The sequence below is a fragment of the Talpa europaea genome (genome assembly GCF_964194135.1).
Source record: "Talpa europaea genome assembly, chromosome: 4".
In the NCBI taxonomy this organism is placed as follows: Eukaryota; Metazoa; Chordata; class Mammalia; order Eulipotyphla; family Talpidae; genus Talpa; species Talpa europaea.
Window position 1 is genome coordinate 38,448,298 of NC_140070.1, and position 27,295 is coordinate 38,475,592.

Genomic DNA, 27,295 nt, shown 5'->3' on the forward strand with positions numbered 1-27,295 from the left:
CAGTGAAAACAATAAAATGTATTAATTAACAATATTATGATCCTTCATTAAGTTGATCAGCAAAATGAAAAAAATTTAAAAATTTTAGTGCAGGAGGTCATCTCTGGAAAACAAACAGAACTCATAGCAACAAATAAAGGAGAGTATCATACAGAGAGAAATAAGGATGGAGAGGAACTAGCACTAAATCTGAAAAATATAAACCACTAAGGAGTGAACTACATAATTTTATAATTCTTTTACGCAAATATGGTAAGAACTTCTCAAAAACTCTGTGTAGTCTTTATCTTTTTACTACTTCTTCATACACTTCTTCTCCTTAGTAATGTTAATACCATCACTTTAACTGCATTATACACCATTAAAGAAACCACTAAATTAAAAGTATATGAGAGATTACAATTCACACCCAATACCCAGTTCTTATTGGGATTTTTTATAAGCGCCCTATGTAGGTGGGTTAATCTAAGTGTTTTCCAAGATAAATAAACCAACTCATTAATCACCCATCAAAAATTATTCTGTAGAAGATTGTTTCCCCAAAATAAGTTTATTACTTGCCTAGACTTGATAGGTATATTCTTTTGCAAATATCTTAGGGTTCTAGAAAAGCATTCACTATGAATGCCTCTGAGTGAAAACATAAGAAAGCATTACTCAAAATTTTGCAAACTTTGAATCACAGTTTTCCTTTTGTACACCTCATCATAAATTAATTTTAACTATTAGCCAAAGATATAAAGCCCACACCATTGTAAATGATGGACAATACCATATGGAGTTCGTCCCCCTCTCTCTTTACCACCACTCTCTCTTTCCACACCAACACATTGGAGCTCCTTCACCAAGGCTCTTGCTTACCACTTCCTCCCCAAAGACTGTTTGTTAGTCTCTCTGTCTCTGTCTCTGTCTCTCTCTCACAGGCTTCCAAACCCTTCCATTCTCCCAGCCAGGGAGTGCTTCCTGGCTATGATCTGGAAGAGCCTTTCAATCCCTGACTGGCTGGGAATCCACAGTTGTCTGAATAAGCTCCAAATGAACTCTGCAGTCCCTTTGTAGCTACGATGTAAGTCCCTCATTAATGGGTCCAGGTGAAATGAATCAGCAAACTTTATGAGTTTCTACTACCCTCAAAGGATCTTCATTTTCCTCAAGGCAAAGCTCCTACCTGCTACAACCTGTGGAGTCATTCTCCTGTGAAGCTCTGGTTTGCTGATGGTTCCCTGTAACCTTTAGGACACATCATGCGAGGCCCAGATAAAAACCACAGGGTGTTGAGTGTGGCAACCTTTCTTTCTTTTAGGATGCTAACAAAAAATCTTACAAATAAAGATCTAGACTAAGTCGTCGTAATCCTATATAAGGATTACGGGAAATGCACCACATCTCTCTTTTCTTCTACATACCTCCCCCTTCCCCAAATATAAATATATATGTATACAAAATTCTATATATATATTCTACATACATATATATTCTATATATATTCTACATACATAAATACATATATTTCCCAAATATAAATATATATTCTACGTCTATATATTCTATACATACATTCTACATACATATATATTCTACATATAGAATATATATTCTATATATATATTCTACATACCTCCCCCTTCCCCAAATACACACACATACACATACATAAACTCCCTAACACAAATTGAACTACCAACCTGGAAATTTAATATGGACTAGAAGGCCTTTGACCCCTAGGCCTCTGGGTCAAAGATAATTCAGGTTGTTAGTGATAAAATGTCACCATGATCAGTGACTACTCAGTGGCTCACAAATGCAAGTGAGTGACTTGGTGTCAGAGCAGCTGGCAAGGCACAAGTGTTCAAGATTCTTTATTTTTTTCCTTGCACATCTATCATTTCAACAAAGGGAACGCAGTCAGCTCACAGAGATCTTTCTTGTTATTAGGTCCTCTTGCATTCAAATGTCAGTGCTAACAGAGTTTAAGAGCACGGAAAGCAGAACAGGCAGACTGACAAAATACACTGCTGAGGGGAGCAGCAGCGGGCGGCAGGGGAGGTCTGCGCGCCATGTGGGACCCTCACTGGTGGCGGGGGATCGAACAGGCACTGCAGAGGCTGTGGGCAGCTTTGCAACCCAGAGCTCAACCACTGCGCCACCGGGGAGGCCCTCCTCAGTCAGTATTTATTGTTCCCACTTGGATACAAGATATGGTAACAAGGAACAAGTAGAAAGGATTGGAGGATTTAAATTTGTTGCAACCCCCAGAATAATTAAAATCATATGAATGCTGTACCCAAGCTGCTATTTGTTGGCATGGAGATATACTGTTTTTTCACTTGACTGAATAGTCATACCCAAACACAGTTGAATTCACACACAGGGCCATTCTGAAAGTGTAGATCATGACTTAAGATCCTGACACTGCAATCTGGATGTCTAGGGTCTAGTGTTAGGACTGATGCTCTTGTTGGACCTTGTGATTTTCCTCATCTAAAAAGTTGTGAGTTGAGCAGATGACCTCTAAAATAACCCTTTCAATTCTAATACTATATGACTTTTCCCAAGACTAATGCAGTCATACTTAAGATTTCACTTTTTAGGTAGTACTAAGCTTGCTTGAGATTATTTTCATTACTTACCAGGAACAGCTGTTATTTATTTATATAGCAAACTCATAACATAACGAACATTATGTTCCAGGCAATGGTCTTAAGAATTCATAAATATTAACTCCTTAATTGGCATCCATTTAATTTCTTAACTGCCTCCATGTACTTAAGATAAAATGTAAGACAGATACTATAGGGTTAGCAAGAACTGTAAATTGAAATAATTTCTATTCATTAGTCTGACTAACTGAGTGCTGATTGTTATTTACTTTGAGCATTAAGATAAATTGTGTAGATATATGCCAGAAAAAAACAATGAATGGTCAATTTAGGAGTAAACCCATAAAATGTTGGTACTAGTGATTTGTACTGTCTTATTAACTAATAGCAACATAATAACTAAACTGCTATCCTTAAATCCCACAACTCATTGTTTTAAGCAGATTGGCAATACTGTCACTTATCGAATCACTGAATACTTTTTTTTTAAAGATTTATTTATTTATACAAGAACCAGGGTATAGGCCAGATGCACAGGAGGGTGAGAGGATTCACCAGAGACAGAAAAGGGAACAGAACAGGCAGACCGACGAAATACACTGCTGAGGGGAGCAGTGGGCGCGACAGGAGAGGTTTGTTGCACCATGTGGGACGCTCGCCGGCCGATTGGGATCAAACCGGCACTACAGAGGCTGCGGGCAGCTTCACAGCGCTGCACTCAACTACCTGTGCCACCAGGGGAGGTCCTGAATACATTTTTAAGAGTAACAGCTATATTCCCCACGCTGGACCTACCCCTAGTAATGGACAAGACAGCCATGACTTTGTGCAATTTATAGTCTAAAGATATAAAATGTTAAAACGTACATAGATGACCACTCAAAAATTCCTCTGGGTAAGGACAATGCTTTGTGTTCTAAAAATTACAATAGATAATGACTTCCTAAAATGTTTCAAATAGAATATTGTTTTACCCAAATCCTACAAATAAAAACAAAAGGATAAATTTCCAATAAGTAAAATATTCAAATTAACAAAATACTTTCTGAATTATAGAAAATAAGGTGGTAGGATATAAACAGTCACCTGTTTATTTATTTATACACGTTCGTTGATAACTTTAGTTTAATGGTTCAGCATTGATACGGGCTCTTGAAATATATGGGACTAGTAACCCAAAAGAAATACATTAAAATAAAATTGATTATACATCAAAAATAAATTTATCTCGGGGCCTTCCTGGTGGTGCAAGGGTTAAGACACAACCTATGAAGCTATCCGCAGCCACTGCAGCACAAGTTTGATTCCAGGCCAGCCAGGAAGCAACCCCCATGGCGCAGCAGACTTCTCCTGACTCGCCCACTACTCCCCTCAGCAGTGTACTTTGGTCAATCTGCCTGTTCTGATGCCCACTCTGTCTCTGATGAATCCTCTCACCCCCTGCACCTCTGGCCTGTATCCCAGCTCTTGTATGCATAAATAAATAAATGTTAAAAAATAAATTAATCTCAACATTTAAAAGGTAACTTTAGTCATTATTATTAATTACTAATACTTTTTGAAAGTAATTGAAAAGACAGAATCCATAGAAAACAAATAACCACACATTCAGGCGATATGCAAATTGAGTCCTTAAAACTTTGACTATGTACATCAATATGAACATTTTCCATTTCTTATTTCTTTGTGTGACCGTGACCAGAAATAGTGACTTCTCCCATGAAACCACCAGTGATTACCTGAAGAGGAGGCTTTTACTTATGAATGTACTACAAAAACATGGCAAGTCTTTTTTTTTTTTTTAAAGATTTATTTATTATTTATACAAGCACTGGGTACAGTCAGAAGGTGGGAGGGTGAGAGAATTCACCAGAGCCAGAGCGGGGACCAGAACAGACTGACTGACTGGGGATCGAACCGGCGCTGCAGAGGCTGCAAGCAGCTTAGCAGCCCAGCGTTCAACCGCACCACCAGGGGAGGCCCCAAAAACATGGCAATTCTAAGGATAGCTATTATTTGCTGAATTTATCAAAGGAGTTTTCAACAAAAAGCTGCTACATTCATAATCAAAAACTAGATCCTTATAACTTTGGCATTAGGAAATATCTTTTGTATTTTACAGCAAATTAACATACTAGCACTAACACCAAATCTTCCAAATTCTCTTTGAGAATTAACTTAAGGAGTGCAACACCATTTATTTATCATAAGGGATGAGTGTTTTCTTGCTACAATTGTAACTTACGTTGATCAAGAGCAACTGCCTTATACTGGAGTTGTGCCATTCAGCTGCTCATGTGTTTCTCAGAACAAATCCCAAAAGGCATCTGCATTGAAGTCATTGTTAACTTTATAAAATCACATATCTAAAATGATAAACAAAAAAGCATCAGATCTTCCACAGCTGTCTCTCTCATAGATTCCTATAATGTCTCAAGTTTCCCCAACAAAGTATTCATTTAGATGCAGGGTCCTAGAAATCAGTTGCTACTACAACTTCTGACTACAGGGAATTTTAGTCCCAAACTGGTGTGCATATGGCAAGGCAGTTAAGATGAATGCCTTTTCATCATTATTCCAACAGGTAGAATAAAGTAAGCCTACCTTACTTGAGGGTGGAGGGCCACACTGAATCATGTCTACTTTACAGAGAGTAACCACTGTCACCAAATTCAGAGGTAAGGTTTTCACTGAACTTTTATTGTGGCTATTGTAGGTGGTATTTTTCCCAGGCATGGTCCAATTTAGAGGCACTCTGGGTAAATGGAGTATTATGTAGGTTCCATCTGAGAGGACAATGAATCCACAGAGATCTCAGGGACTATACTCTTTATACTGTTCCTTTCTTTGTTAATTCAGGAGGAAAGCTAAGAACCTTTCTCTTACCTACCTTCTGGCAGTGGATCTCAGTTTTTGTTGATGGGGTGTAAATAATATGCATAACATTGGGGCCTCTCTGGTGGCACAAGGGGTTAAGCACCACACTATGAAGCAATCCTCAGCCTCTGCAGCCGTAGTTCGATCCCAGGCCGGCCAGGGAGCAACCCACATGGTGCAGCAGACCTCTCCTGACTTGCCTGCTGCTCCCCTCAGCAGTGTATTTCAGTAGATCTGCCTGTTCTGCTCCCCACTCTGTTTCTGGTGAATCCTCTTACCCCCCACACCTCTGGCCTGTACCCAGCTTTGGTATGCATAAATAAATAAATCTTAAAAAAAACACATAACATTTAAAACTCTAGCGCTGCTTTCAAATATCAAAATATATAAAGATAACTACTTCAATCAACATTTCTCCTCCAAGGTAGGTTAAAGACAACTGAGAACACACAAATAATCAACATGTAAAAACCCAAACCAAATCAAAAAACCCCAGCCCTTAAGACATAAGTCTCTCATTTCTATTCTGCTCCATATTCAAATAGTTGGTTTTCTCTTGACAAACCCACTAGCTCATTTCCATCATTCCTGTATATATATTCCAAATTGGATAATGCTGAGCAGTTCACTCCCTTCCCTACCTCTTGCTCCAGGGAAGATTCCAAATATACAAGCAAGGTGGCTTCACTAAAGCAAATTATAATCACAACTTATTTTCTGTATTTGAACTAATCCCACTGGAGGAAATATACCACTTTTCATTTTTCTCAGAAAGAGATGACAATAATTTTCAATATTACTGCTATTATAACTTCATAAAAATCTAGGTTTTATGAACTTCAAAGGAAGTCCCCCATTTTTATTGAAAACAATTTAAAGAGAAGAATGCAAAGAAAATGGTAATTTTAAACAATGATATGTTGTGCGTAACACAAATACTGTCACTCTGTGGGCAGAGAAGAGAGGAAATCTCAAAAGAAAAAAAAAAGCAGGTTTGACCCATGTATACAAAATAACATCTGCTTAATAAATGAATGAAAATTTCTGCCAGACAATAAACTTATAGTAAGTTTATCACAGTACAATGCTTCAATTCAATCAATTCATAAACAACAATTTTCTATCCCTGTAACTCAGGTAACAAAATAGTCAGCAAAGGTGCATGGAGATGATTTTTACTCATTTATTCTATAAATATCCATATTTAAAGTACTCTGCTAGAACTACATGCAATAAAGTTACCTTTGCTCTCAAGACATGGGAGAAAAGGAATGAGAAAGTTACAGCTAGAAGATTAATTGGCATTAATTAAGGTTAATTAATTGGCATTAAGAGCATAGTGTGTGTGTGTTACTCAAAATACAAGTAAATATCACCTACTGTTGCACCACTTTTTAGATCATCACTGCCAGTGTTCCCCTAGTCTCCAAAAATGAGATTATCTATTAGCCAAAGTTCAAGATTTATCACAGGTTGAGAAGGTCCAGCTAAACTTTTTATAAATGTGTTACATATCTGATACCCAACTCTCACCAGAGGTCTAAAGCTATGGAATCTATGCTAAATAAATAAATAATATGTATGGCTGACAACATAATAATTTACATATAATGGAGAAATGTTTTCTATGCATAATATTCAAATGGTTCCTTAACGCAAGGTTGAAATACATTTTTTTGAAAACTCACGAAAGACATCAGAATTTAACTTCCAGTTCTGGAGGCCTTAAAAAGAAAAAGAAGACATTCAGTCTTCAAAACATTTCATTTGCAAAATGTATTTTTTCTTAAAAAAAATTCCAAAATTGGCATTTAGACATTTCATTTTAAAGATTGGTCTTAGAGTCACTAAATCTAAATAGTAGCTAAGGAGACAGCCATATCCTTTTAAAATGCAATCTGTCTCTACAATTGTGAGATTATGTGTAACAACAGATGAGTTAAGATCACAAATACAGGGTCTCCCCAGTGGCGCAGCAGTTCAGCGCTGGGCTGCAAAGCTGCCAGCAGCCTCTGTAGCACTGGTTTAATGCCCAGCCACTGACGAGGGTCCCACATGGCGCTCAGACCTCTCCTGCCGTGCCCACTGCTCCCCTCAGCAGTGTGTTTCATCAGTCTGCCTGTTCTGCTCCCCGCTCTGGCTCTGGTGAATTCTCTCACCCTCCCAAGCTTCTGACTATACCCAGCACTTGTATAAATAAATAAATAAATCTTTAAAAAAAATCACAAATATAAACACAGAGGCTTTCAAAGAAATGGTTGTAACTAAATTTTAATTTTATCAATAAATACAGGCCCATTCATAATGACATGCACTTTCATTATTAAAACTATTTAAAAAAAAAGTTGATAGAGTATTGTTAAATTGAGGACAGATCATTTTAAATATTTTATTCCACCAAAAAAGCCAGAACTAGTCACCAATCACCAATATTTCTTATTCAGATCTCTGTAATCTCTGTAGAAATACATTAAATAAAACTTTACATCAATTTGCTAACAGGTAAAATAAAATTAAAAGTTTTATATTGTTATAAAAATGTACTACTTTTCTCTAAAGGAAAACACAAGTCCGCTGGCAACTATCTAACTTTATACTGAATTCATTTTACATGACCACTCTATTTATTGGAAAATATGCCACTGGTTCAATGGCTCCCTAGACCAGACTCCACATGCATATAGATATGATATATATACACATTATATATATAATATATATACTACACAATAAATATATATCATAATATAAAACACACAGTATATAATATATACTATATATGATATATAATGTACAGTACATTAACCTTATGTAATTGAACTTATAAGAATTTTGTTAAAGTTGTCATGACTATATTATTTTAAATAACACATAAAGTATAAAGTCAAACTACTAAAGTGAATCCAAATATTAAACTATATGACTAACAATATTCAGTCATGTATGACCTACAAAATCAACAGTTTCATATTCAGCCCAATAAAACATTTCTGACTCTCATATCCTTGAAACTAAAACCAAACAGCTGCCCAGAGGAGCCAGCTGCTGCCTATTGAACCTGTAAAATGAAAGGTGTGGGACACTCTGCAGAGCAAAGGCTACTTCCCGTCAGTAATACTTCTCTTGGTCCAAGGAACTGTGTGAACAATATTACACTTTATAATGAGGAGAGTATGATGATGGGAGAAACCCACAGTGAAAATGGCAAGTGTGGGGAGGTATAAATCATAGGCATATAACAGGGTCTATGTGACAGTAGTACAATATTAGCCCATGATTCAAAAAAAAATAAGTAATTCAAACTCATCTTCAAAATTGTGAGTCAATCAAAGCAGGGTTGTTGAACATTTTAGCCAGAGGTTGAGGGAACAGTGTGGAAATGAAAAGGCATATGTTAGTAAAGACCCTCTGTTCAATGTTGATGCTTTCACGTGGAATTTTGCAATGCCAGAGTAGGACTTTTAAATATGACTAAATCTCTTTGTGGGTACCCTAAATTTATTTGAAGAAATTGCTGTAAGGGGCAACTGAACAGTGATTAAAAGATGCTGGCTTCTGCAGAGGCGCTGGTTAAATTTAATTTCACAGTGGGCCTCCCTGATGGAGCACGGGGTTAAGTCTCAGCACTATGATGCTATCCAGCCAGGGAGGTAACCCACACGGCCTAGCAGACCTCTCCTGTCTTGCCCTCTGCTCCCCTCAGCAGTGTATTTCGGTAGATCCGCGTGTTCTACTCCCCACTCTGTCTCTGGTGAATCCTCTCATGCCCCGTACCTCTGGCCTGCACCCCAGTTCTTGTGTGCATAAACATATAAAATAAGTCTTCAAAAAAAAAACTGACCTCACAGACATCTCCTAGCAAACTGATACAGTATTTTCATCATCAGAATGTTTTAGAACATGCTGACTTAGAATTCTGAACAAATTTGTGCTAGTTGGTCAAGCTGAGGCAGTTAATTCTGATGAAATCAGGACCCTATTCTTCCTATAGATTGTCCAGAATAGTGCATTAACTTTAAAAAAAGAAAAGCAAAAAGGAGTCATTCTTTGGGGAATAGCAGTGTGATGCACTTGGAGCACCCTCTGGAGGCCAGAGAAAGCTGGTAAGAAGAAAAGCTTGATCCTCCTGGCCTTCCAGGGCGAGGTCTCCACAGATCTCACATGAGTTAGACAGAAAAATACATTTGTGCAATATTAATCAAGGAGATATAAGGAACATGAATAATTAAATTTTATAGTTTAAAAATGCAAAATAAACCCAAGGTTTAACAATATTCACAAATGATTGTTTCTTTATTTTTAAAAAAGTAAAAAATACTGGTTAAGTGCACTTTCAGCTTATGTTCTGAATCCACTGCTACAGATGCACTAGAGGCACCTTTTAATTATTTAGAAGAGTGGAATATGACAATATATTTTCATTAATAAAATATAGGTAAACAAGGGAATACAAGATATTATTGTCAAACTTTTGAAAAGAGCCAGCTTTATGCTTATTAAAACCGAGAATACATGAAGCTGTCTTTTTTTAAACACCTCACTTTTACTAAAGCAACAAATACTGACATCTATTGGCATTTTGGTAGCTTACTTTTATTTAACTAATAAAACTAATGTAAGGACACACAAGGTGTAGACGATTAGGATGAATCCAAGACACTACTTGTTCCTTTGGGGAAATTTCATTTAAGTCCCGAGTGGCATATTTCATAGACATTATTTTCCTTTGGTTAAAATAAATCCATTTTTTATGTTAATACTCTGTGACTTAGGTTTGTGTACTTTCTGTTTGTCAAGACAAGAGTTTTAGAATTGATTAAATATTGGCATTCCATTTATCTGCTTCTGTGAGCAAATGAAATTATATTCCCAAAATACTTGGTTTACTTTTTTCTGTCACAACAGAATATGATAAATTATCAGTCAAATTTAACTGCTGAAGTCAAATTTAACTTCGTACTACTTTAAGAATGTCAACAGAACACTGATTTGGTAAGAATCACATCCCTAGGACTTTACTGGATATAATGATTCTAGTGAGGGAAAACAAAGAATATGATGAGAAATGTGGATTTACTATATTAAGTATTATGTTTATATTTAGAGACACATGCACTCGATTTTGTGAACATATATTGTGAACCTATATTGTATAACAATGTATTGTTATACTGGATAAAATGATAACAAAGAGCATGATAATATACAATTAACTTTTCAATTCTGCAATTTGTACTAGTCCCCAAAGAGAAGATTCTGCATTCTATATATTAAAGTGAGTTTCAAGCACCAACTCTTGAGTGTTGCCAGGAAAAGAGTCATGTTTCAAAATCTTCTCATAGCTTGAAACCTCAACATTTTTCTGCCAGAGATAAAATTATGTTGCACCTCACTCTACTTTCAATATTTAGACTGAATTCAGGACTGTTTTCATAATACATACATGCAGTTATGGTATTTGACATACTTATCCACTTTTCTCTACATTTACAGGTAGTAGATATTAATATTTATACTTACTCTAATCTAAGGCCAACTCTGAATTATTTTCTACCATAAAAGGTAAATTTTTGAAAACTACGTCAAGTATTTGCAAAGATGGACAATTTGTTTCTTAAGTAATTTTGTAAAGAGAGCTACTATTTATTGGGTATTTATTACATGTTGGACAATGTTTAGAAAGCCTCCATGGATTATCTCCTTTAAACTTCATCATAAAGTCGCGATAATAATAATGATAGTATTCTTATTCCAGTTTTACAAATAAGGAGATTTAGGCATGGAAACATTAAGCAACTTTCTGATGAATACAGTTAAGGAGCAGATCTAGGATTTAAACCCAGCCAATCTGACCACAAAGCTAAGAACTAGACTATCCTCCCTCTTATTGCCGAACAGTGGGGCATTTTGTATTTTGTACCACCTGTATTTTACAGGTGGTAAAATACACAAGTCATCTATTATCCTGCCTGGAACATGGTGAGATAGTCAATAAAAGGAGCTCCCTTATTAATAAATATAAAAATATGCAGCAGAATGTCTGAGATTTAGTATGGTGTTCACGTCCTCATGCTAGTTCAATATTTTTTGATATAGAATTATATTTTTCCTCCCCTTTCTGCCATCTGTGTTATTTTATCATTTTGCAGATATGAGAATGTATCCCAAGTTTCTCCACCTCATTCTGCTTCAAAATAACTTTTCAAAATAAGACCTTTTTCATTCTATAAATAATATTTAATGTTTTTAAATAATTACATAAGATGAGTGGTTACAAGTAACCAGGTTGAAAAAGATCACTGGACATTCTTCTTGTTCTGTAAACAAACACTTCCCTGTTAGTGACAGGGCACTTTATATCCAAGAATGTTTATAAGCACTTCAACCTGTGGGGCCATGTTGTTAACAAAACAGGTGAATGATGTCATCTGGGCAGCCCATGGCAAGCTTCTGACCACTTGGGATACTAAACTTTCTCCATGTTTCCATTACTTATACTCACGAATGCCTCTTTTGCTGGGAGTAAGGGAGACCCAATAGTTCTATTGGGTTGTTAGAAAAGTCATGATGTATTTTTGCAACAAAAACATAGAAAAAATACAACATTTTTCTGAAAACATAACAGAACTGGGTTAGACTTGATAACTGGGTTAGACTTGATAATGACTTGTTTCAGGTCATTTAAGAGGAAAAAGTATCCTTTGCAATATTTTTGTGCAAGAAAAAATATATCAAAAAACAGATTTATAATGGAAGCTTACAGACAAACACTAACTGGAAAAAGTAAAAATAAAAATAAAATAAGCCCTGGTTTTGTAATTCAGGTGTCAATGGAAAAAGTGTTGAGCTGGATCAATACGAAGAATCTGGAATATGGGAGGTCCGGCCCAGAATGTTACAGGGCCCTCGGTACATGGACGGGTGTTACAAAGTCCAAGGTTACGCTGAGGCTGCTTATTTTGAGCAAAGAAGAAGAATCAATGAGCCCAAGGACTTGGGACCTATTAGAGGCATTATTATGGAATAGATAATTCTGTTGAACATCTGTAGTCCCAAGAGTGTGCAATTTGATATTCAGTTAATTGTACAAAAATGTGGATGCTATGAAACATAACCATATATGTATTATATATCAGTCATACATATCACATGTAAGTTAAAGAAGTCTTTTTCCCCTGAAAATTTCCCTCCAACACATGTGTTTATACCTCTTCATGTAATTAAAGCACACAGCAGGGCTGAGTGACTGAGCAGTCCCAGCACTCTGCCTCCCCTGACTGTCGTGAAGAAGTCATGTTATAACTTCCAAAGAGGCTTGGCTGTTGCATGCGTACCATTAAGGACACAGAGTTTCAGTGGCTGTTCTAAGAAAGGGGTAAAACTTTGGATGGAAGAGCACTACCACAGGAGCTATTCCAGTTATGGGTGAACTTTCAAGTCTTATTTTGGCCTGGCATGGCGAGTAGCAATATTTTAGGTAGTATCAGAAGTGATTCTAGATGTTGTTCCTTTTCAGATGGCTGCAAATTAGAGTTCAAAAAAGGTTGAAAAAGAAATATATCCTTCTCCCACAAATTATGATGACTATCAGTTATTTATTCCCCTAAGATAGGGAAAAGTACACTGGAACTTACCATTATAAGGAAAATGACAAGGAAGGAAGGAAACAGTGATTTCAAAGTAATACTGCTTAATGTTTTTCTAAAGCTGGTTTCAAGTTGACCATTCCTTTTGATTCAAATGAAAAACAAATATTCTTATATGGTTTAACAAGGGCCAGGTGCTCTGGAGGAGTTAAAATCCCTCCCCCAAAGATTACTACCTGACAGAAAATAGAAACAAATATACTAAAAACTAACCTAGAGACAAGTTTGCCCCATTTTTCCAGAGGACAGTAGAGACAATGTCAATCTTTCTTGATTTACAGGGAATTACAGTTGTGGAACTAGAGGACAAAGTGAGAGTCCCCAAGAAAGCTCTGGAACTGTGTGTCAAGAGGGAACATTAGGTAGTCACAACACAGCTGCCTACCTAGGAGATAAGATCTGCATGGCACAGAAATGCTTGCTTGTTCATAGATCTCGCCCCCACAGAACTACAGACTTATCTGAAATGCCTGTGTTAAGACATTGCTACTCTGAACCCTTGACAAAACGCAAACCTGTTACCAGCAAGGGATGCTATTTCAAACCACTGCCTCCTCCTTGATCCATCAGACCACCTACAGAGGACAAGAAACTTCTGCAGGCAGGACACAACACCATCACAAATGCAACAAGGGGTCCCCCGATAACTCTCTTGTGACTTTAAGTTTGTGTTAGTCAATGATCTCTTTTATTTACTGTGATGACCTTCAAAAGGAGAGGTGACAAAATCACTTTTCTCTAGGGAGGATGCTAATCCAGCTCCCTGTTTTATATCTTGTTGAATGAAATGTTTTATATGTTATCTCCAAAACATAGGGTAAAAGTAAGGAAATTTCAATACACTTTCATGAGGGCTGTTGAAAGGTAATTAAGGTGAATCTGATCAGCAGTATCTTATTATAGAAGAAAACACGTGAATGTTAGTGGCCAAATAATTACCCTCTGTTCAATCTCTGTTTTGCTCAAAACCTGCTTAAGGTCTCTGCCAATAAGCGAGGTTCTAAAAGGCTATCAGTGATGCCAATAAAGAGGACTAGGCAAATGTTGTTTTCTTCCTGCAAGGAGCAGGCAAATACTTACCGTCTTCAGCCATAGTTTTCAGAAGTGCTTTACAAAAATTGTTGGGGGATGACCCTAGTGACTTAGGGCATGTGAGTCAATTAACAATTGTGAATTTTAGAGGCTGACAGAAAGCTCTCATATTCTTCCATTCCCTCTCTTTTTTATTTAGCATCTCCTCTCAATCACTCATAAACATTTATTTGGGATGCCTCCTCTATCTCAGGCAATATCTAAAGCATCAGTCCTTCTTAGGGTAATCTAAGGTGAAACTGTCATTCATGTCTGTCTACAGTCTGATTATCAAACACAAGATTTGTCTCTACAAAGCGTCAGCTGCCATTTCATTCTATTTATTATATAACCCGTAAGCTACTGAATTGAGAATTCACATTAACTTTTATGGAGGTTACTTTTCGGGAACATAATCTAACCCTATTTAGTCTCCCCTATTCATTCAGAGTTTCTGACAAATAGAACGGCTAGGCCGAAAGTTTGAAAACTTATTTGGGACAGACCTGATTCCTGGCACTGCACTAGACTTTTACTGCACTAGACTTTTTTCGCTGACCGCTAGGAATCCCTCTCAGCTGAGCGGAGTTCCAGCGCCGCAGGGCTGCATCTGGGTAAACCGACGCACGCAGGGCGACCCCACACCGCTTCCCTCCACCCAAAATACTGATGCGCTGCGGCTGCCCTCACGGCCTTCCTCTCTCGACCACCCGGTTTTTCCCAGCCAGGCACACCGCAGGGAGCCCCGTTCTGGCTTTTCTCGCTAGAGGGCAGCCGGGACTCATGCAAAGCCCTCCAGGCTCCCCACACGCGCGCACCCAGCCGCGGCTCCGCCACTCCGGGTCAGCCTCCCGGGCTGCTTCAGCTGAGAGGCGCTGGGAAAAGGCAGGGCGCGCAGGGAGCTCGGGGCGCCTGGACCCCCCGGAGGGTACCGGCCTGGGCGGCCGGAGTTCACTCTGCGCGGGGTGCAGGCGCCGCAGTGGGGTCAGCGCTCAGGTGAGGGGCGGCCCCAGAGCGGGCTTGAAGCGCCCGGCTCCGCGGACGCCCGGGGGCAGAGCCAAGGGTCCCGCGCGCAAGGGCGGCGGGCGGGCGGGCGAGGGAGAGGCGACCGCAGCGATGGAGGAGGGTCCCGGCTCCCTGGCCGCTGCGCGCACTCACCTGGGCTCGGGCCGCGCGCCGCAGCCTTCTTCCCCGAGCCTCGGTCCTTCTTGCCCTTCTCCTTGCCTCTGCCTTTGCGCTCAGACATCTCGCCCGAGAAGTGCACCTCTACGCGGACGACGAAGGTGCACGCTCTGCCGGCGAAGGGGACGCGTGACAAGTTTGGTCCTAAGGCTTGGACCGGGTTTGGGAAAAGTTTGTTCCTCGAGGGGAGAGCGAGTGGCCGGGCTGCGGCGCTCGCGCTGCGCGGGGGCGGCTCCTGTCGCCTGCGGGGAGTGGCGAGGACGCGGCGTGCGGTCCGGGCCACCTGGGACGGACGGGCGCTCCCCGTCAGGCGCTCGTCCCGGTCCTCCGGGCGGCTCCCGTCCCCTAGGCAAGTCCTCGGGTCCCGCCGCGCGGGCTCCCGCCGTGTCCGCGTCGGCGCGCTCGCAGCCCGAGGAGGGAGAGACGTTCACCGTCGGGTCCGCGCTCGCAGCACCCAGGCAGCCTCCACCGCTCCGCTCCGCTCCTGCGCTCTGCGCGAGCCAGGAGTTCCAACAAGTTTTGGGGAACTCCTCGCCGGCTCTTTTTCAATTGCCGTACTACCACCCACCTCCCGCCCGCAGGTTGGAGTCTGGCGCCTCCTTCTCACCCTCCCCTCGCCTCGCCCCCACTCTCTACCCCACCACACCCCCACCCCGAGGCGCGGACACGCCAACGGGAGGAGCCAGGGCCCGGCGCTCCTGGACGCAGCCCCTTTCCCTCCCCGAGCCCCGCCGGGCGGGGGACCGCGGCGCGCGGAGCGGCTGCCGGGAACCCCCGACAGGGGTCGCTGGAAGCTGCGCCGAGACGCAGCAGTTACTGCGGCCGCGGGACCGCGCAGAGAGGCCCCGGGAGATTCAAAGACCTAGGGAGGCGCCCAAGGGCTCTGACTCCCGGCTCTCCTGCGCTGCCGGGCTGCGCCCAGAGTGCGGGTCTGTTTCCTTTAATGGGAAGAAATGTTGTAGAAAAAACTTGGAACTCTCACACCTGTCCCCAAAGTGAAGGGTTCCAAACCCCTGGGAAGGACAGGAACGTTTGCCGTCTTCCCAGGAGAGTTTGGGGTTCATTCCATTCTTACTATAGTGAAAAACCCCACGCGCACACAGGGCAGCAAGAAACTTTGTGTGCAAGCGAGTGCAAGACAGTCTGGGTACACTGAAAGGACTCGGAAAACCCCAAAGATGGTTAATGGTTCCAGCATCGTAGATTTGCTTCTGGAAAATGTGCCTTTTGTTTACCAACAATATTCCTGTCAGATTTCAATTCTTCACCTTTTCTTAAAATAAATAAAAACCGGGTCGCTTCAAAGGGGGTATTGTGAACGTATCTCCCACTACAACCTAATTTTCAAAGGAACTTATAACCCCCCCCCCCATTAGAAGGTGACAGGACTATTACTGAGGTAGCGAGGAGTCACTCTTCCCGAGTGAGAAAGCAGCTAGGGAGAGGTACAATGGAGAGAGCACTAGACCTAAGGACCATTAATGCTAGTTTTGTCGAATTCAAACTTTCTTCAAACTGCGGGGAAAATCTGCATCTCCTTCGCTTGTCCTCCCTCTGGTGGAGAATTCTAAAGAGCAGTGAAATCCAGAAAACCTTGGCACCCGCTGCAGAGGACAAAAGTTAAGGGCCAGAGTAATCCCCACCACTGAATGATCCAGACTCATGTAGAGAAAACATTCTTACAGTTATGTCACCCTTGTGGCTAACTTAATGTGTTAATTTGCAGTGATAAATTTCTGTGATTATTACAACATGAGGAAGGACAATCCATGTATGATTTTACTTGCTCCTCTTTAAAAGTGATTTGCTCTTGATTTTCCATTCTGTGTGGGTGAAGATGACTGGTCTGTTTCCTGAGCATAGCCTTCTCATTACGGTTCCTAATTGCCACAATTTAAATAGAGGTGAAATCTGGGGTGCCTCCTTGCTATGTATGTAGGCATGGAGTGGCAAAAATATCCATTTTTAAAACTGTCCTAAAAGAAGTATAACTTTATTCTCAATTGCATTGACGGTTTAATTATTAAAAGATATCTTAGCAGTATTGCCACCATTAGTTTTTTTTTTTTTTTTAAGTTTGATTCCAGATATTTTCTAACCTTCCAGTAAACACCAAATATAAATTTTACTGGGTCATAAAAATAGCAAAATCAGGAAAAGGATTATGAATATAGTTGAAAAACGCTATAATAATTCATAGAGTCAAATGTAAAATGGAGTCTCACATATAAGTTTTACTGGGCCATAAAAACAGCAAAATCAGGAAAAAATTCTGAATATACCTGAATAGCACTATAATATTCCACAGAGTCTAATATAGAATGGAGCCTGAATGTTGGCTGACATAACTGTGCTTTCCCAGGAGGGGCCACTGCTCAGCAAGCAGGCAACAGCAAAATTCAGAGAAGAGGAGCTTTCCAACAAGGACATTTTATCTCCAGGATATGAAACCTTGTAAGGGCTTAGCATACAAGAGCTACATCTTAACGTACATCATATTTTGGAATTCAAGGATATAAAACAACAGTGTATGTTGCAATTCAAAGAAGATTTAAGAACCACCCCCAAAAATAATAAATCAATTACATTTCAGTTACTTTGTATTTAGATGTTTTATTTCACAAAACAACTTAATTCTTTATTTCAGTAATTTTTCAGTGAGGACAATGGAAAAACCTACACTTTTCTAAGAGCCTACAAATTTTCCATTTGAAGGACTCTATTGTAGTAGCTATTTAATGTTATTTTTTCAGAGGGTTATTTTATTACGTAATTTATGACTGGCTAAAATATTAAGCAAATAAATTGTCCCTTTCCACAATGGTTAAAACATTTATAAAGTATATCAAGAGTTTGAGATTGTTCCTAAATTATTCATCTCTGGTCAGAAAGTGGCAAACGATTTTTTTTTTTCATTTTTAAAAAAACCTTGGAAATGATCCAAAAAAGGGATGGCTAAAGGATGAAAAATATTTTTGCTTTCTTGCAAATCCAAATATGAACCTCAATTGATGACACATCTTCATGGTATAATTTCACTAATTTGTGTATTATTCAGTTCATAGAGCATGCATCACAGAGGTATATCAGTTCTTGGGTAACATCTTATGTCAATCTATCAACAAATGTCAATATCTAAAAATTAGAGTGAAGATTGAAAAATAAGCAGCTTGAGAAATAAAGACAAAATGTAGAACTTATATTAAATGACAGTTTAAAATAAATGCAATCATATGCCATAACATTTTTTTCTTTGACTAGACTTAAATTTTAGAAGTATGCCTGGAATCTAAAATGCTGGCCAAATATATTCTTTTTCTCAGTAATTCCCATTTGGAAAATACTCCCAAGAAATTTTTTTAAAGGAAAGAAAAAATATTTAAATGAAAGAACATTAATGTGAAGATCGATTGCATTTTTGCAAACTATTGTGCATATTGATAGTAATGGGAATTAAGAATTCTGGAAATAGTTAATTTTAACTTTATGGATGAAGTAGTTTAAGATAATTTCAATAAAGATTCCTTCTAAAAAAATTTGCAGCAAATTTGGCATTAGTTAAGATGCACGTGTGTTTGCAGAGCCTGTTCCAAAACAACCACTTCAGTCATCAAGCACTTACTGAACTAAAGGCTGGATAGTAGAGAAACAGGGAGAAAAAAATGCTTTGATTCTTGTGAAGCTAAAATATTGCAAGAAAGATTTAAAAGCTAACTAGTACAGCACAAATGAAAAATAGGACCAGATATATTTTCTCATGTCTGAAGCTCCTAAATTTGGGGGATCTTTGTTAAGAAAAAGAACACAAAGTTATAATACAAATTTAGGTCCAAGAATGCTAAAGAGGTATTTGGAACCGAGTGGCTCTGAAGAGTAAGCTTCATTAGCCTCCTGCATAGTCCACTGCACAATTATAGTAATGATAAGCAACAATTACATACTATCTTAGAGATTCAGTAATATTCTCATATACGTTCACTATAAATAGGAGGCATCAACAAGTGATCAAAAGGAATACATACAAAATTGAAACAAACCAAAACTGGTACGAGGAAATTGAGATGGTAAGTGCCTTAATAATTTGCAGATTAGCAATTACTGTGTATGTTTAGTTAGACCAGAATAACATACAAGTTGAGTTTATTAAACAAAGGACTTGTCAACAAGATACCCTGGCAAACTGGAAATGGTGTCCTCTATGACATTTGGCAAGTATTTAACAAAATTACAAATTATGCATACTCTGTTACAAAGAGAGTTGGGTAACAAAATTGTAAGTTAAAAAAGACAAAGGAAAAAAAACTAAAAAGGTAATGCCAAATAACATTAAAATTAAATCTGTTTCCCAGCTTGTGTGATTTTTAAAAATTACTACACAGCGATGATTATTATTTTTATTTTTTCTCATTATTAATGATTAGCTTAATCATGAATGTAGGTATACTTCATAGATTTAAAGTGGATTGTGGACCTTCCTGGTGGCCTAAGGGGTTAAGTCTCAGCACTATGAAGCTATCAGCAGCCACTGCAGCATGAGTTTGATCCCTGGCCAGGGAGCTAACCCACATGGCACAGCAGACCTGTCCTGTCTCACCCACTGCTCCCCTCAGTAGTGTGTTTCTGTCAGTCTGCCTGTTCTGCTCCCCACTCTGTCTCTGGTGAATCCTTTCACTGCCTCTCACCCCACACATACACCTTTGGCCTACACCCCAGCTCTTGTATGCATAAATAAATAAAATGAATCTTTAAAAAAAAAAAAGTGGATTTAAACTGGATAACAGTATCTAACTTCTTTTTATGGGCACTATCTGATAAGCAGGGCCAGCATCTTAAGTGTCTTCTGTAATAAGTTAGAGATATAGGACATAATAGTTTTATGTTTAATTTCTTTTAAGAAGAATATAGTTTCATACAACCTTTTATTTTCCTCACCTCCACATTAATTATCCTGCTTGCTCAATTTCTTCACAACACATACTTAATTCAGATGCATATATGGCACGAATACCTCATATATATATATATATATATATATATATATACACATACACACACACATATATACACACATATATAGCCATACATGTGTGGGTATATAGTTGTCTTTCTTTCCTCTAATGGAAATGAGACTCATTGTCTATATTTGAATGTGACCCTATAAAAGAGAGAAATTATCCTTTAACCCACTTTTTTCATATAGCTATCCATCAGAATTCCCAGCACCATGCTTTGCACCTGGCAAGCACTGTGTAGTTTTGCATAGAATGATCTAATTAGAAAAGATGAATATAAAAAGTCTGCTTCTAATGTTGCCATTTTATATCAATAAATTACTAATTACCTTTCTAACAAGCATTTTTGACTCCTTTTCTGCATCCAGCCCAAGTGCGAGCCCTGTCATTTTTGTTTCAGACTCTTTTAATCCCTCTTCAATAAGTACCACCCAAAACCAAAAACTGAGCCTTCGTTCTTTGCTTTGATCATAGTAAAGTTTTTTTTCTGGACTCTTGCTCCCCCCCTCATTTTGCCAGACAGCAGTCAGAGTAGTCATTTTGAAATGCAAATCACAAACAGTCACCCTTAGCTTCCCAGAACCACATCCAGTGCCCTTGAAGGGGTAGGTTGTGCCAGACGCTAGCTTCCTCTGGCTGTGTTTCATCTCTCACTCTCTCTGCTGCCTGCATGGAGACCTCTTTACAACATGCATCTAAAGCTCTTCATTCTTTGCACCTAAGAGCTTTTGCCCATGCTGATTTTTCTGCCTGGATTTTTCCACATCTACCATACTTTGTTTGATTTCACTTATCACTCAGACTCTAATTGACTTTCAGTTGTTTAGGAAAGCTTTCCATCACCTTAGAAAAAAATTTTTAATCTCCCATCACACTTTTGCATTCCCATTTTAACATGCCTTCTAGTTTGTAATTATGTAATTGTCATTGTGGGTTTTTTTTTCCTTTACAATAATCTGTTTCCATTGGGCGGTCATCCCTTGGAGGACAAAGATAGTGAATATTTCATGTTCTATGTTTTATCTCTAGCGCTGTGCCTATCTCATTATAGCCATTACATTTTAATTGGTGAATAATTGGAAATAAAAAGAATTACTTTCATATGTATATAAGGCAATACATATGGTGTGCTTACTTCTATTTAATCAAATTTTAAATTGACATTTATGATACTAAAACAAAATATTCTATTGAAATAAGTCTCTCAAAGAACAAAGATATAAAATAAAAATATTGACTAATGAATATCATCTCTCAGTACTTTAAGAGATGAAGTGCTATATTTTGTGAAATGGTAAAATCCCAAGAAAAATAATTATGCTTTTTCCTAAATCGTTTCTACAAGTTTCACTTGTAATTTACATTTATGAGCTCCATTTCCTCCTGTGGATTTTTGTGAGGTATCAGAGAGACCCATGAAATAGTTGGGTTTTAACAAGAATTTTCTGACACAGTGATAATGGGTGAAAACAACAAAGTAAAGAATTGTTTTTTAATAGAGTTAAAAACAAACAAACACCTTTCCTAACCTGGACACAGTGTAAGTTTCCTCTCCCCAGAAGATGATTTTTCACTTCACATTCTAGTAGTACATCTGCAAATAGTTATTTAGCAAGTTGCCCATAATAACCACCTTAGAATTATTTTGGACTTAATTCCTTTAATATTTTTCCCTTCCTGTTATCCATAACCATACAGCAGATAGAAAGGGATTTTTCTGCACATACTTGGAATTCAGATTCTGTGTACATTTAATGTACAACTAGCGAGAGACTCAGATGCTTCCATGTATTTTAAGAATCATTCCCCAATATCCTCTCCAAAGTTAACATCATCTTTCCCTTCCAGAGGCACTTTATCCATTACTGTGAAATGATTCACCCCTGTTAAACTTATAACGATGTTAAAATACAAATTTAATGCCATGGGTGATGAATTAGTACTTCAAATATTTGAACAGGGAGAGTAATTTAACAGATCAACTCTTTTCTTCTGTATGTCCCATAAGAGACACCTGGTAAATAGCATTTCCAAAACAGATCTTAGTATATAGGAAATTACTTCATAATGTTATCATGATAACTGGGCTGTATGAAATTAAACTCTGACCTATGATATTCTGTCCCTAGCCTGACACATACTAACACCACAATTATTCTTTTTCCTTTTTTTCCACATAATTCCTTCTAACTTTCCTACTAAATCTTTATGAATGCCCCCCCCCACTTTTTTTTCAGTTCCTCCTCTGTTAGATCCCAATGCTTCATATATCTGACTTGACTAGGGATTTTTAGTTTTGAGCAAAGAGCCAAGAGTGAAGTTCTCAGCGGAATGTTGCAGCCATCCCCACCCCTGGACCCAGTCCTAGAATCCAAGTTACTTTGCAACAGACCAACTTTCAACACACTCTGTTTGGGAATGTTTGTGTATGTGTGTGCTTAAAAGTATATATCTTTCAATTCTCATTCATTGGGGGAAAGAATTTCATAAGTATTAACAACTCAAGAAGTCAAGTCTTCTTTAAAAGATGATTTAGCAAAACAATTAGCTAACTTGAAGGAAACCACATGACTTTCCAAAAAATAACTGGTGACCAACCATGCAGAAGATTACAGTCTTATGGAAAATGTTGTATTTTCTGCTTAATCATAAAGATTGGGTTTGTTCCAACTCTTTCCCATAGATAACAAGATGGAAACCACCTTATTCTAATGATGCAGGGAACTCTGGCCTTGTCTCGGGTCTTACTCAATGTGTGGGAGATCTGGGGCCTGAAAATTTCTGGGATGTGATCCTGGAACTTAGATATTCAACTGTCTAGGAATATGTCTGTGTTAGCATTTGTGAGTGATTTCTCGTCAGTTCTAGAGTGGACAGAAATCTCTGGGTTCCCATAAAGCAGATACAGTCTGGCACAAAAGATTCTGTCAGTACAGTGAAGACTTGTGTCTTCTAGACAAACAAAATCAGGCCTGCTTTTGGAGGTAGGAAGAAGAATCACTTTTACTTAGGTGGCATTTATCTTCCTTTGGAAATGCAAGTTTATCAACATTGTTACTATTTTTTCTAAGATAGTCTAACATGATAAAGGAGAAATCCACTCTCACTTTTATTTTCATGATAATAAGCAGATTGAGGAGAGCAGCTGTGTACTAGGATTTATACCAGTATGGATTTAGTAGGGGTATCAATGTTATAGTTTTATCTCAGAAGTGCAAAGAACCTAATACATGTTTTCTCAATTCATTTTTTTCTTTTAAAGTCCCCTATTTTTTTCTCTTAGGTAAGAAACTTTTGTGAAAATATTTTCAATTCTTTCCCCATCTCGTTACTGCTGTTACTGCCCTGCCAATCTCTAATACCGGGTCAACCTGATGACCCAATTTTCTTTATGAACATTACTTTCCCCCATTTCTAACTAAGAAGTGATGTCAAAAACAAAACAAAACAAACTAAAAACCAACTTTCTTGTGACTTTTCCTTTTACTACCACTCAGTGCTATTTCAATTATCAGATTAAGGAATCCATCTTATCTCCCAATTTACCACCAATCTAAAGAAACTGCTCACAACTCCATCAGTGCCTTCCTGTCATAGGAAGTATTCTTTTTAATTCTTATGCCTAGGAACATGGGAACACATATCATCTTGAAACCTCTTCCTGTAACTCAGTTATATCTCACAGCCTTTCTCTCTATCTTTTTCCCAATTATTTTTAATTCTTTGTTTCTACCTGTCTCTAAATGCTGACTTATAATCCAGTATTTAAAATTATTTTCTCCTTAACTGCATGATAATCCTCTGACAGTCACTCACTGCCACTACCGCAAATGTACATAATTCATTCATGTATGAACTATCAACACCTGACACTTTTCTCAATATCAGGTCTCTATTTCCAACTATCTGAAACTGAGAATGTTCAAAATATTGTTTGTTAATATCCATGCCTCCTTTCCCTCCAAAAAAAAAAAAAGAGGAAAAAACCCAGATATAGTTCAAGATCTGAAATTCTGTATCATCCTTTATCACATCTTCCTTTCTTCCCTCAATTCCAGCCATTGGTGTCCCAATGTGAGCACATTTAGTTCAGACAGCTTGTACCCTCAGCACCTGTCTCTATTGCTGCTCCTCCAATCTGGGGCCGCTGTCATTCATTCTTTAACTGGACTTTTGTAAGTTATCCTCTTGTTTTAGTTTTGGTTCGGCCTTCCCTCCTGCTATCAGAATTAATCTTCTGAAATACAGCTATTATCTTGTCATTCCTTACATAATATCTCTATTGGATTCCTGTTGCTATACAGTTGAAGATGCTCTTTAAAGGGTAGCCAGGTCCTCCCCAATTTAAGTGCTGCATAAATATCCAACCTCTTTTTATCTCCTCCTGGGCAATCCATGTACTCTGGTCACAATAAACTATATATTTTCTTACTTCTATGCCTATAACTCTGTCTAGAATTTTCTTCCCCCTTTCTGCCTCATAGAATTTTACCCTTCCTTCTGGACCTAACACAAAACTTACCTCTTTTATTTTTCCTTGATGCGCCCAATAGAAACAATTGCTGCTACATATGTGTCCTCTTTATATGTATCTCCAATTTAGCACCTACATTTTATAATTATTTCTTTTCAAGTCAGTCCCCCTGCTATGCAGCAATGATGCCCCAACAATCATCACTTATCACCTTAAAGTAGACATCAGCATACTCAAAGAATTCACAATTTGCATTTAATTCAACTTCAGAGTGATTGAAGCTCAGTTGAAGGGATTTGAAATCTTTCCAAATTTAACATTTTATGCCAAGGCAAACCGTACTGTCACAAGGTAACCATGACTTTTCCAAGCTCATCGGTTGTATTATCTGTATCTTAATTGATTTGTTCATCAAAGATACAGTTAGCAGGGTTCAAGAACAAGACTAGGTTAAGTCCACTTTAGTCCCTTTACCTACTCTATGCCTTATTTCCGCATGTTTAAAAAAACTGATAGAATACCAACAGTTATTACTCATGAATGATCATAATGAGGTATTACAATGTTCAATTAATTCCTCATTTGTAAATTCCTCTATAAAGAAAAGTATTTTGTATAGCTTTCATTTTGGTTCCTGAAAACTGAACTTAAAACTCTGGAAGGGGGAAGTAAAGTAGTTGATATTCTTTTTAGATTTTTTGAGATATTTCCCTCCCAGCAGATGCATGTCACTTACCAGCCTCACCTATCATCTCCCTGTTTCTTCCCATATGTCCTCAGAGCCTCGGAGGGTCACAATCTTTGCCAGGTACTTGGCTGGAAGTGTGGCAAAGAGATACCTATCTTTAAGAAAAAACTGATAAGTCAGGTAGAGCTTTGAATTCTTACCCTGCTGCTTCACAGCTGTCTCTTCTCCTGTAAAATGGGGATTATAATATCTATTGCAGCAGGTCATTGTAGGATTAAAAGAACTCACCATAGCCACAGAGCCCAGCTTCCAGTGGGCACTGTGGCTATGGCAGCTCTTTTGGTGGCCACTATGCCCTGACTTCCAGCTGCCCCTTTGCATACCAACCCAGCCCGTTTGCCCAGCCATCACTGAATCCTGGCCAGCTTTGCTAAATGGAACTTTATGACCAAAAAATAGGTAGTTCATTTCACAGTTCAGTCATCATTGATTAGATAATTCAGAATTATCCCACTCCATTCATACTTAAGAGAACAAAGAATACATAAGCCAGTAAAAATCATACATCTTTATGGGTTTGAAGTTTTCACCTCACTACTCCAAATTCACTACCTCTTATCATTCCCTTGTGGGTTTTCTGTAGGAAATATAACTAGAATGGTCTAGTGGGAAGCAGCATAAGGGAAAAGGAGGTAACAAGGAAAGATAGTACACAAATGAGTGGAATATTACCAATTCGGTAAGCAGAATTCTGGTTCTAATCACAAGATACTTGTCTCTGGTGTGCACACCTTGTATGACCCCCTCCCACTGAGCATGTGTTGGTCCTATGAATAATAAGGGATACCACTCCAGTGACTAGGCTATCAGCTGACTCTGAGCTAATCAAAAGGAGGTTCTACTAGGTGGGTCTGACCTAATCAGGTGAGTTCTTTCAAGGAGCACTGAGGCTTTCTTGAAGAGAAAGATCATCCTGCAGCCTTTGAAGTAGTAATGAGAGCATCACACACCTGAGAATTGAAGGTGGCTACTAGGAGCTTAAAGTGACCCTGGCTGACAGCTAATAAGGAACAAGATTTCATCCCACAACAAGGAATTGAATCCCTCCAACAACTTGAATAAGCCTGAAAGAGGATCTGAGCTCCAGATAAGAATACAATTCAATTAACACCTTGATTTCAGTCTAAGCTGAGGACCCAGTTATGGCATATCCAGCCTTTTGTCCAATGAACTGGGAGCTAATAATTGAGTGGAGGCACTAAATTTGGGACAATTTGTTACACAGCAAAAGTAAGCTAATGCAGTAATGAAAATATTTTAATTTATGCAGTGCTTCAGACAACACGATTTTTAGTAGTAGTTAGGTGGGAATGACAAACAGAAAAACGTTTGGAATCTGGAATGACTCTCCCAGATTTGCCACTTCCTAGTTCTATGGATTTGGAAGTCACTTATACTTTCCAAGCCTTTACACTGTTCATGTTAAATGCAGTGCTGAATAATGGACAAGTTGCCTCCAAGTTGCTTTCCAGTTTCTAAAAGTTCTCTTACAATATATTTTACATTCTTAGGTTATAAAGCTCTTATTTCTTTGAAAGGATAAAACAAAGCATAAGGGAAGTAACATGGAAATTTTCACAAGTAGGGGAAATCAAACCAAATTTAGAAATCTACTCCTCTATTTGTGGACTTTCCTGTCTTGAAGTCTCTCTGAGCTTCAGCCAGACTCACAGACACTCCAAGGT

General features: G+C 38.5%; 1 protein-coding gene across 7 annotated transcripts in view; it reads right to left on the bottom strand.

The window, feature by feature from the left end:
* Positions 1-15,440, bottom strand: part of NRG1 (neuregulin 1) — a gene marked incomplete at both ends in the record, with an annotated part of 207,454 nt that extends 192,014 nt beyond the window's left edge. For all 7 annotated transcript variants that reach the window (XM_084231879.1, XM_084231877.1, XM_084231878.1 and 4 more), the window contains one exon: positions 15,353-15,440. In XM_084231879.1, the coding sequence (XP_084088005.1) occupies positions 15,353-15,440 (88 nt within the window). The remainder of the gene's footprint in view (positions 1-15,352) is intronic.
* Between the last annotated feature and the right edge of the window lie 11,855 nt (positions 15,441-27,295).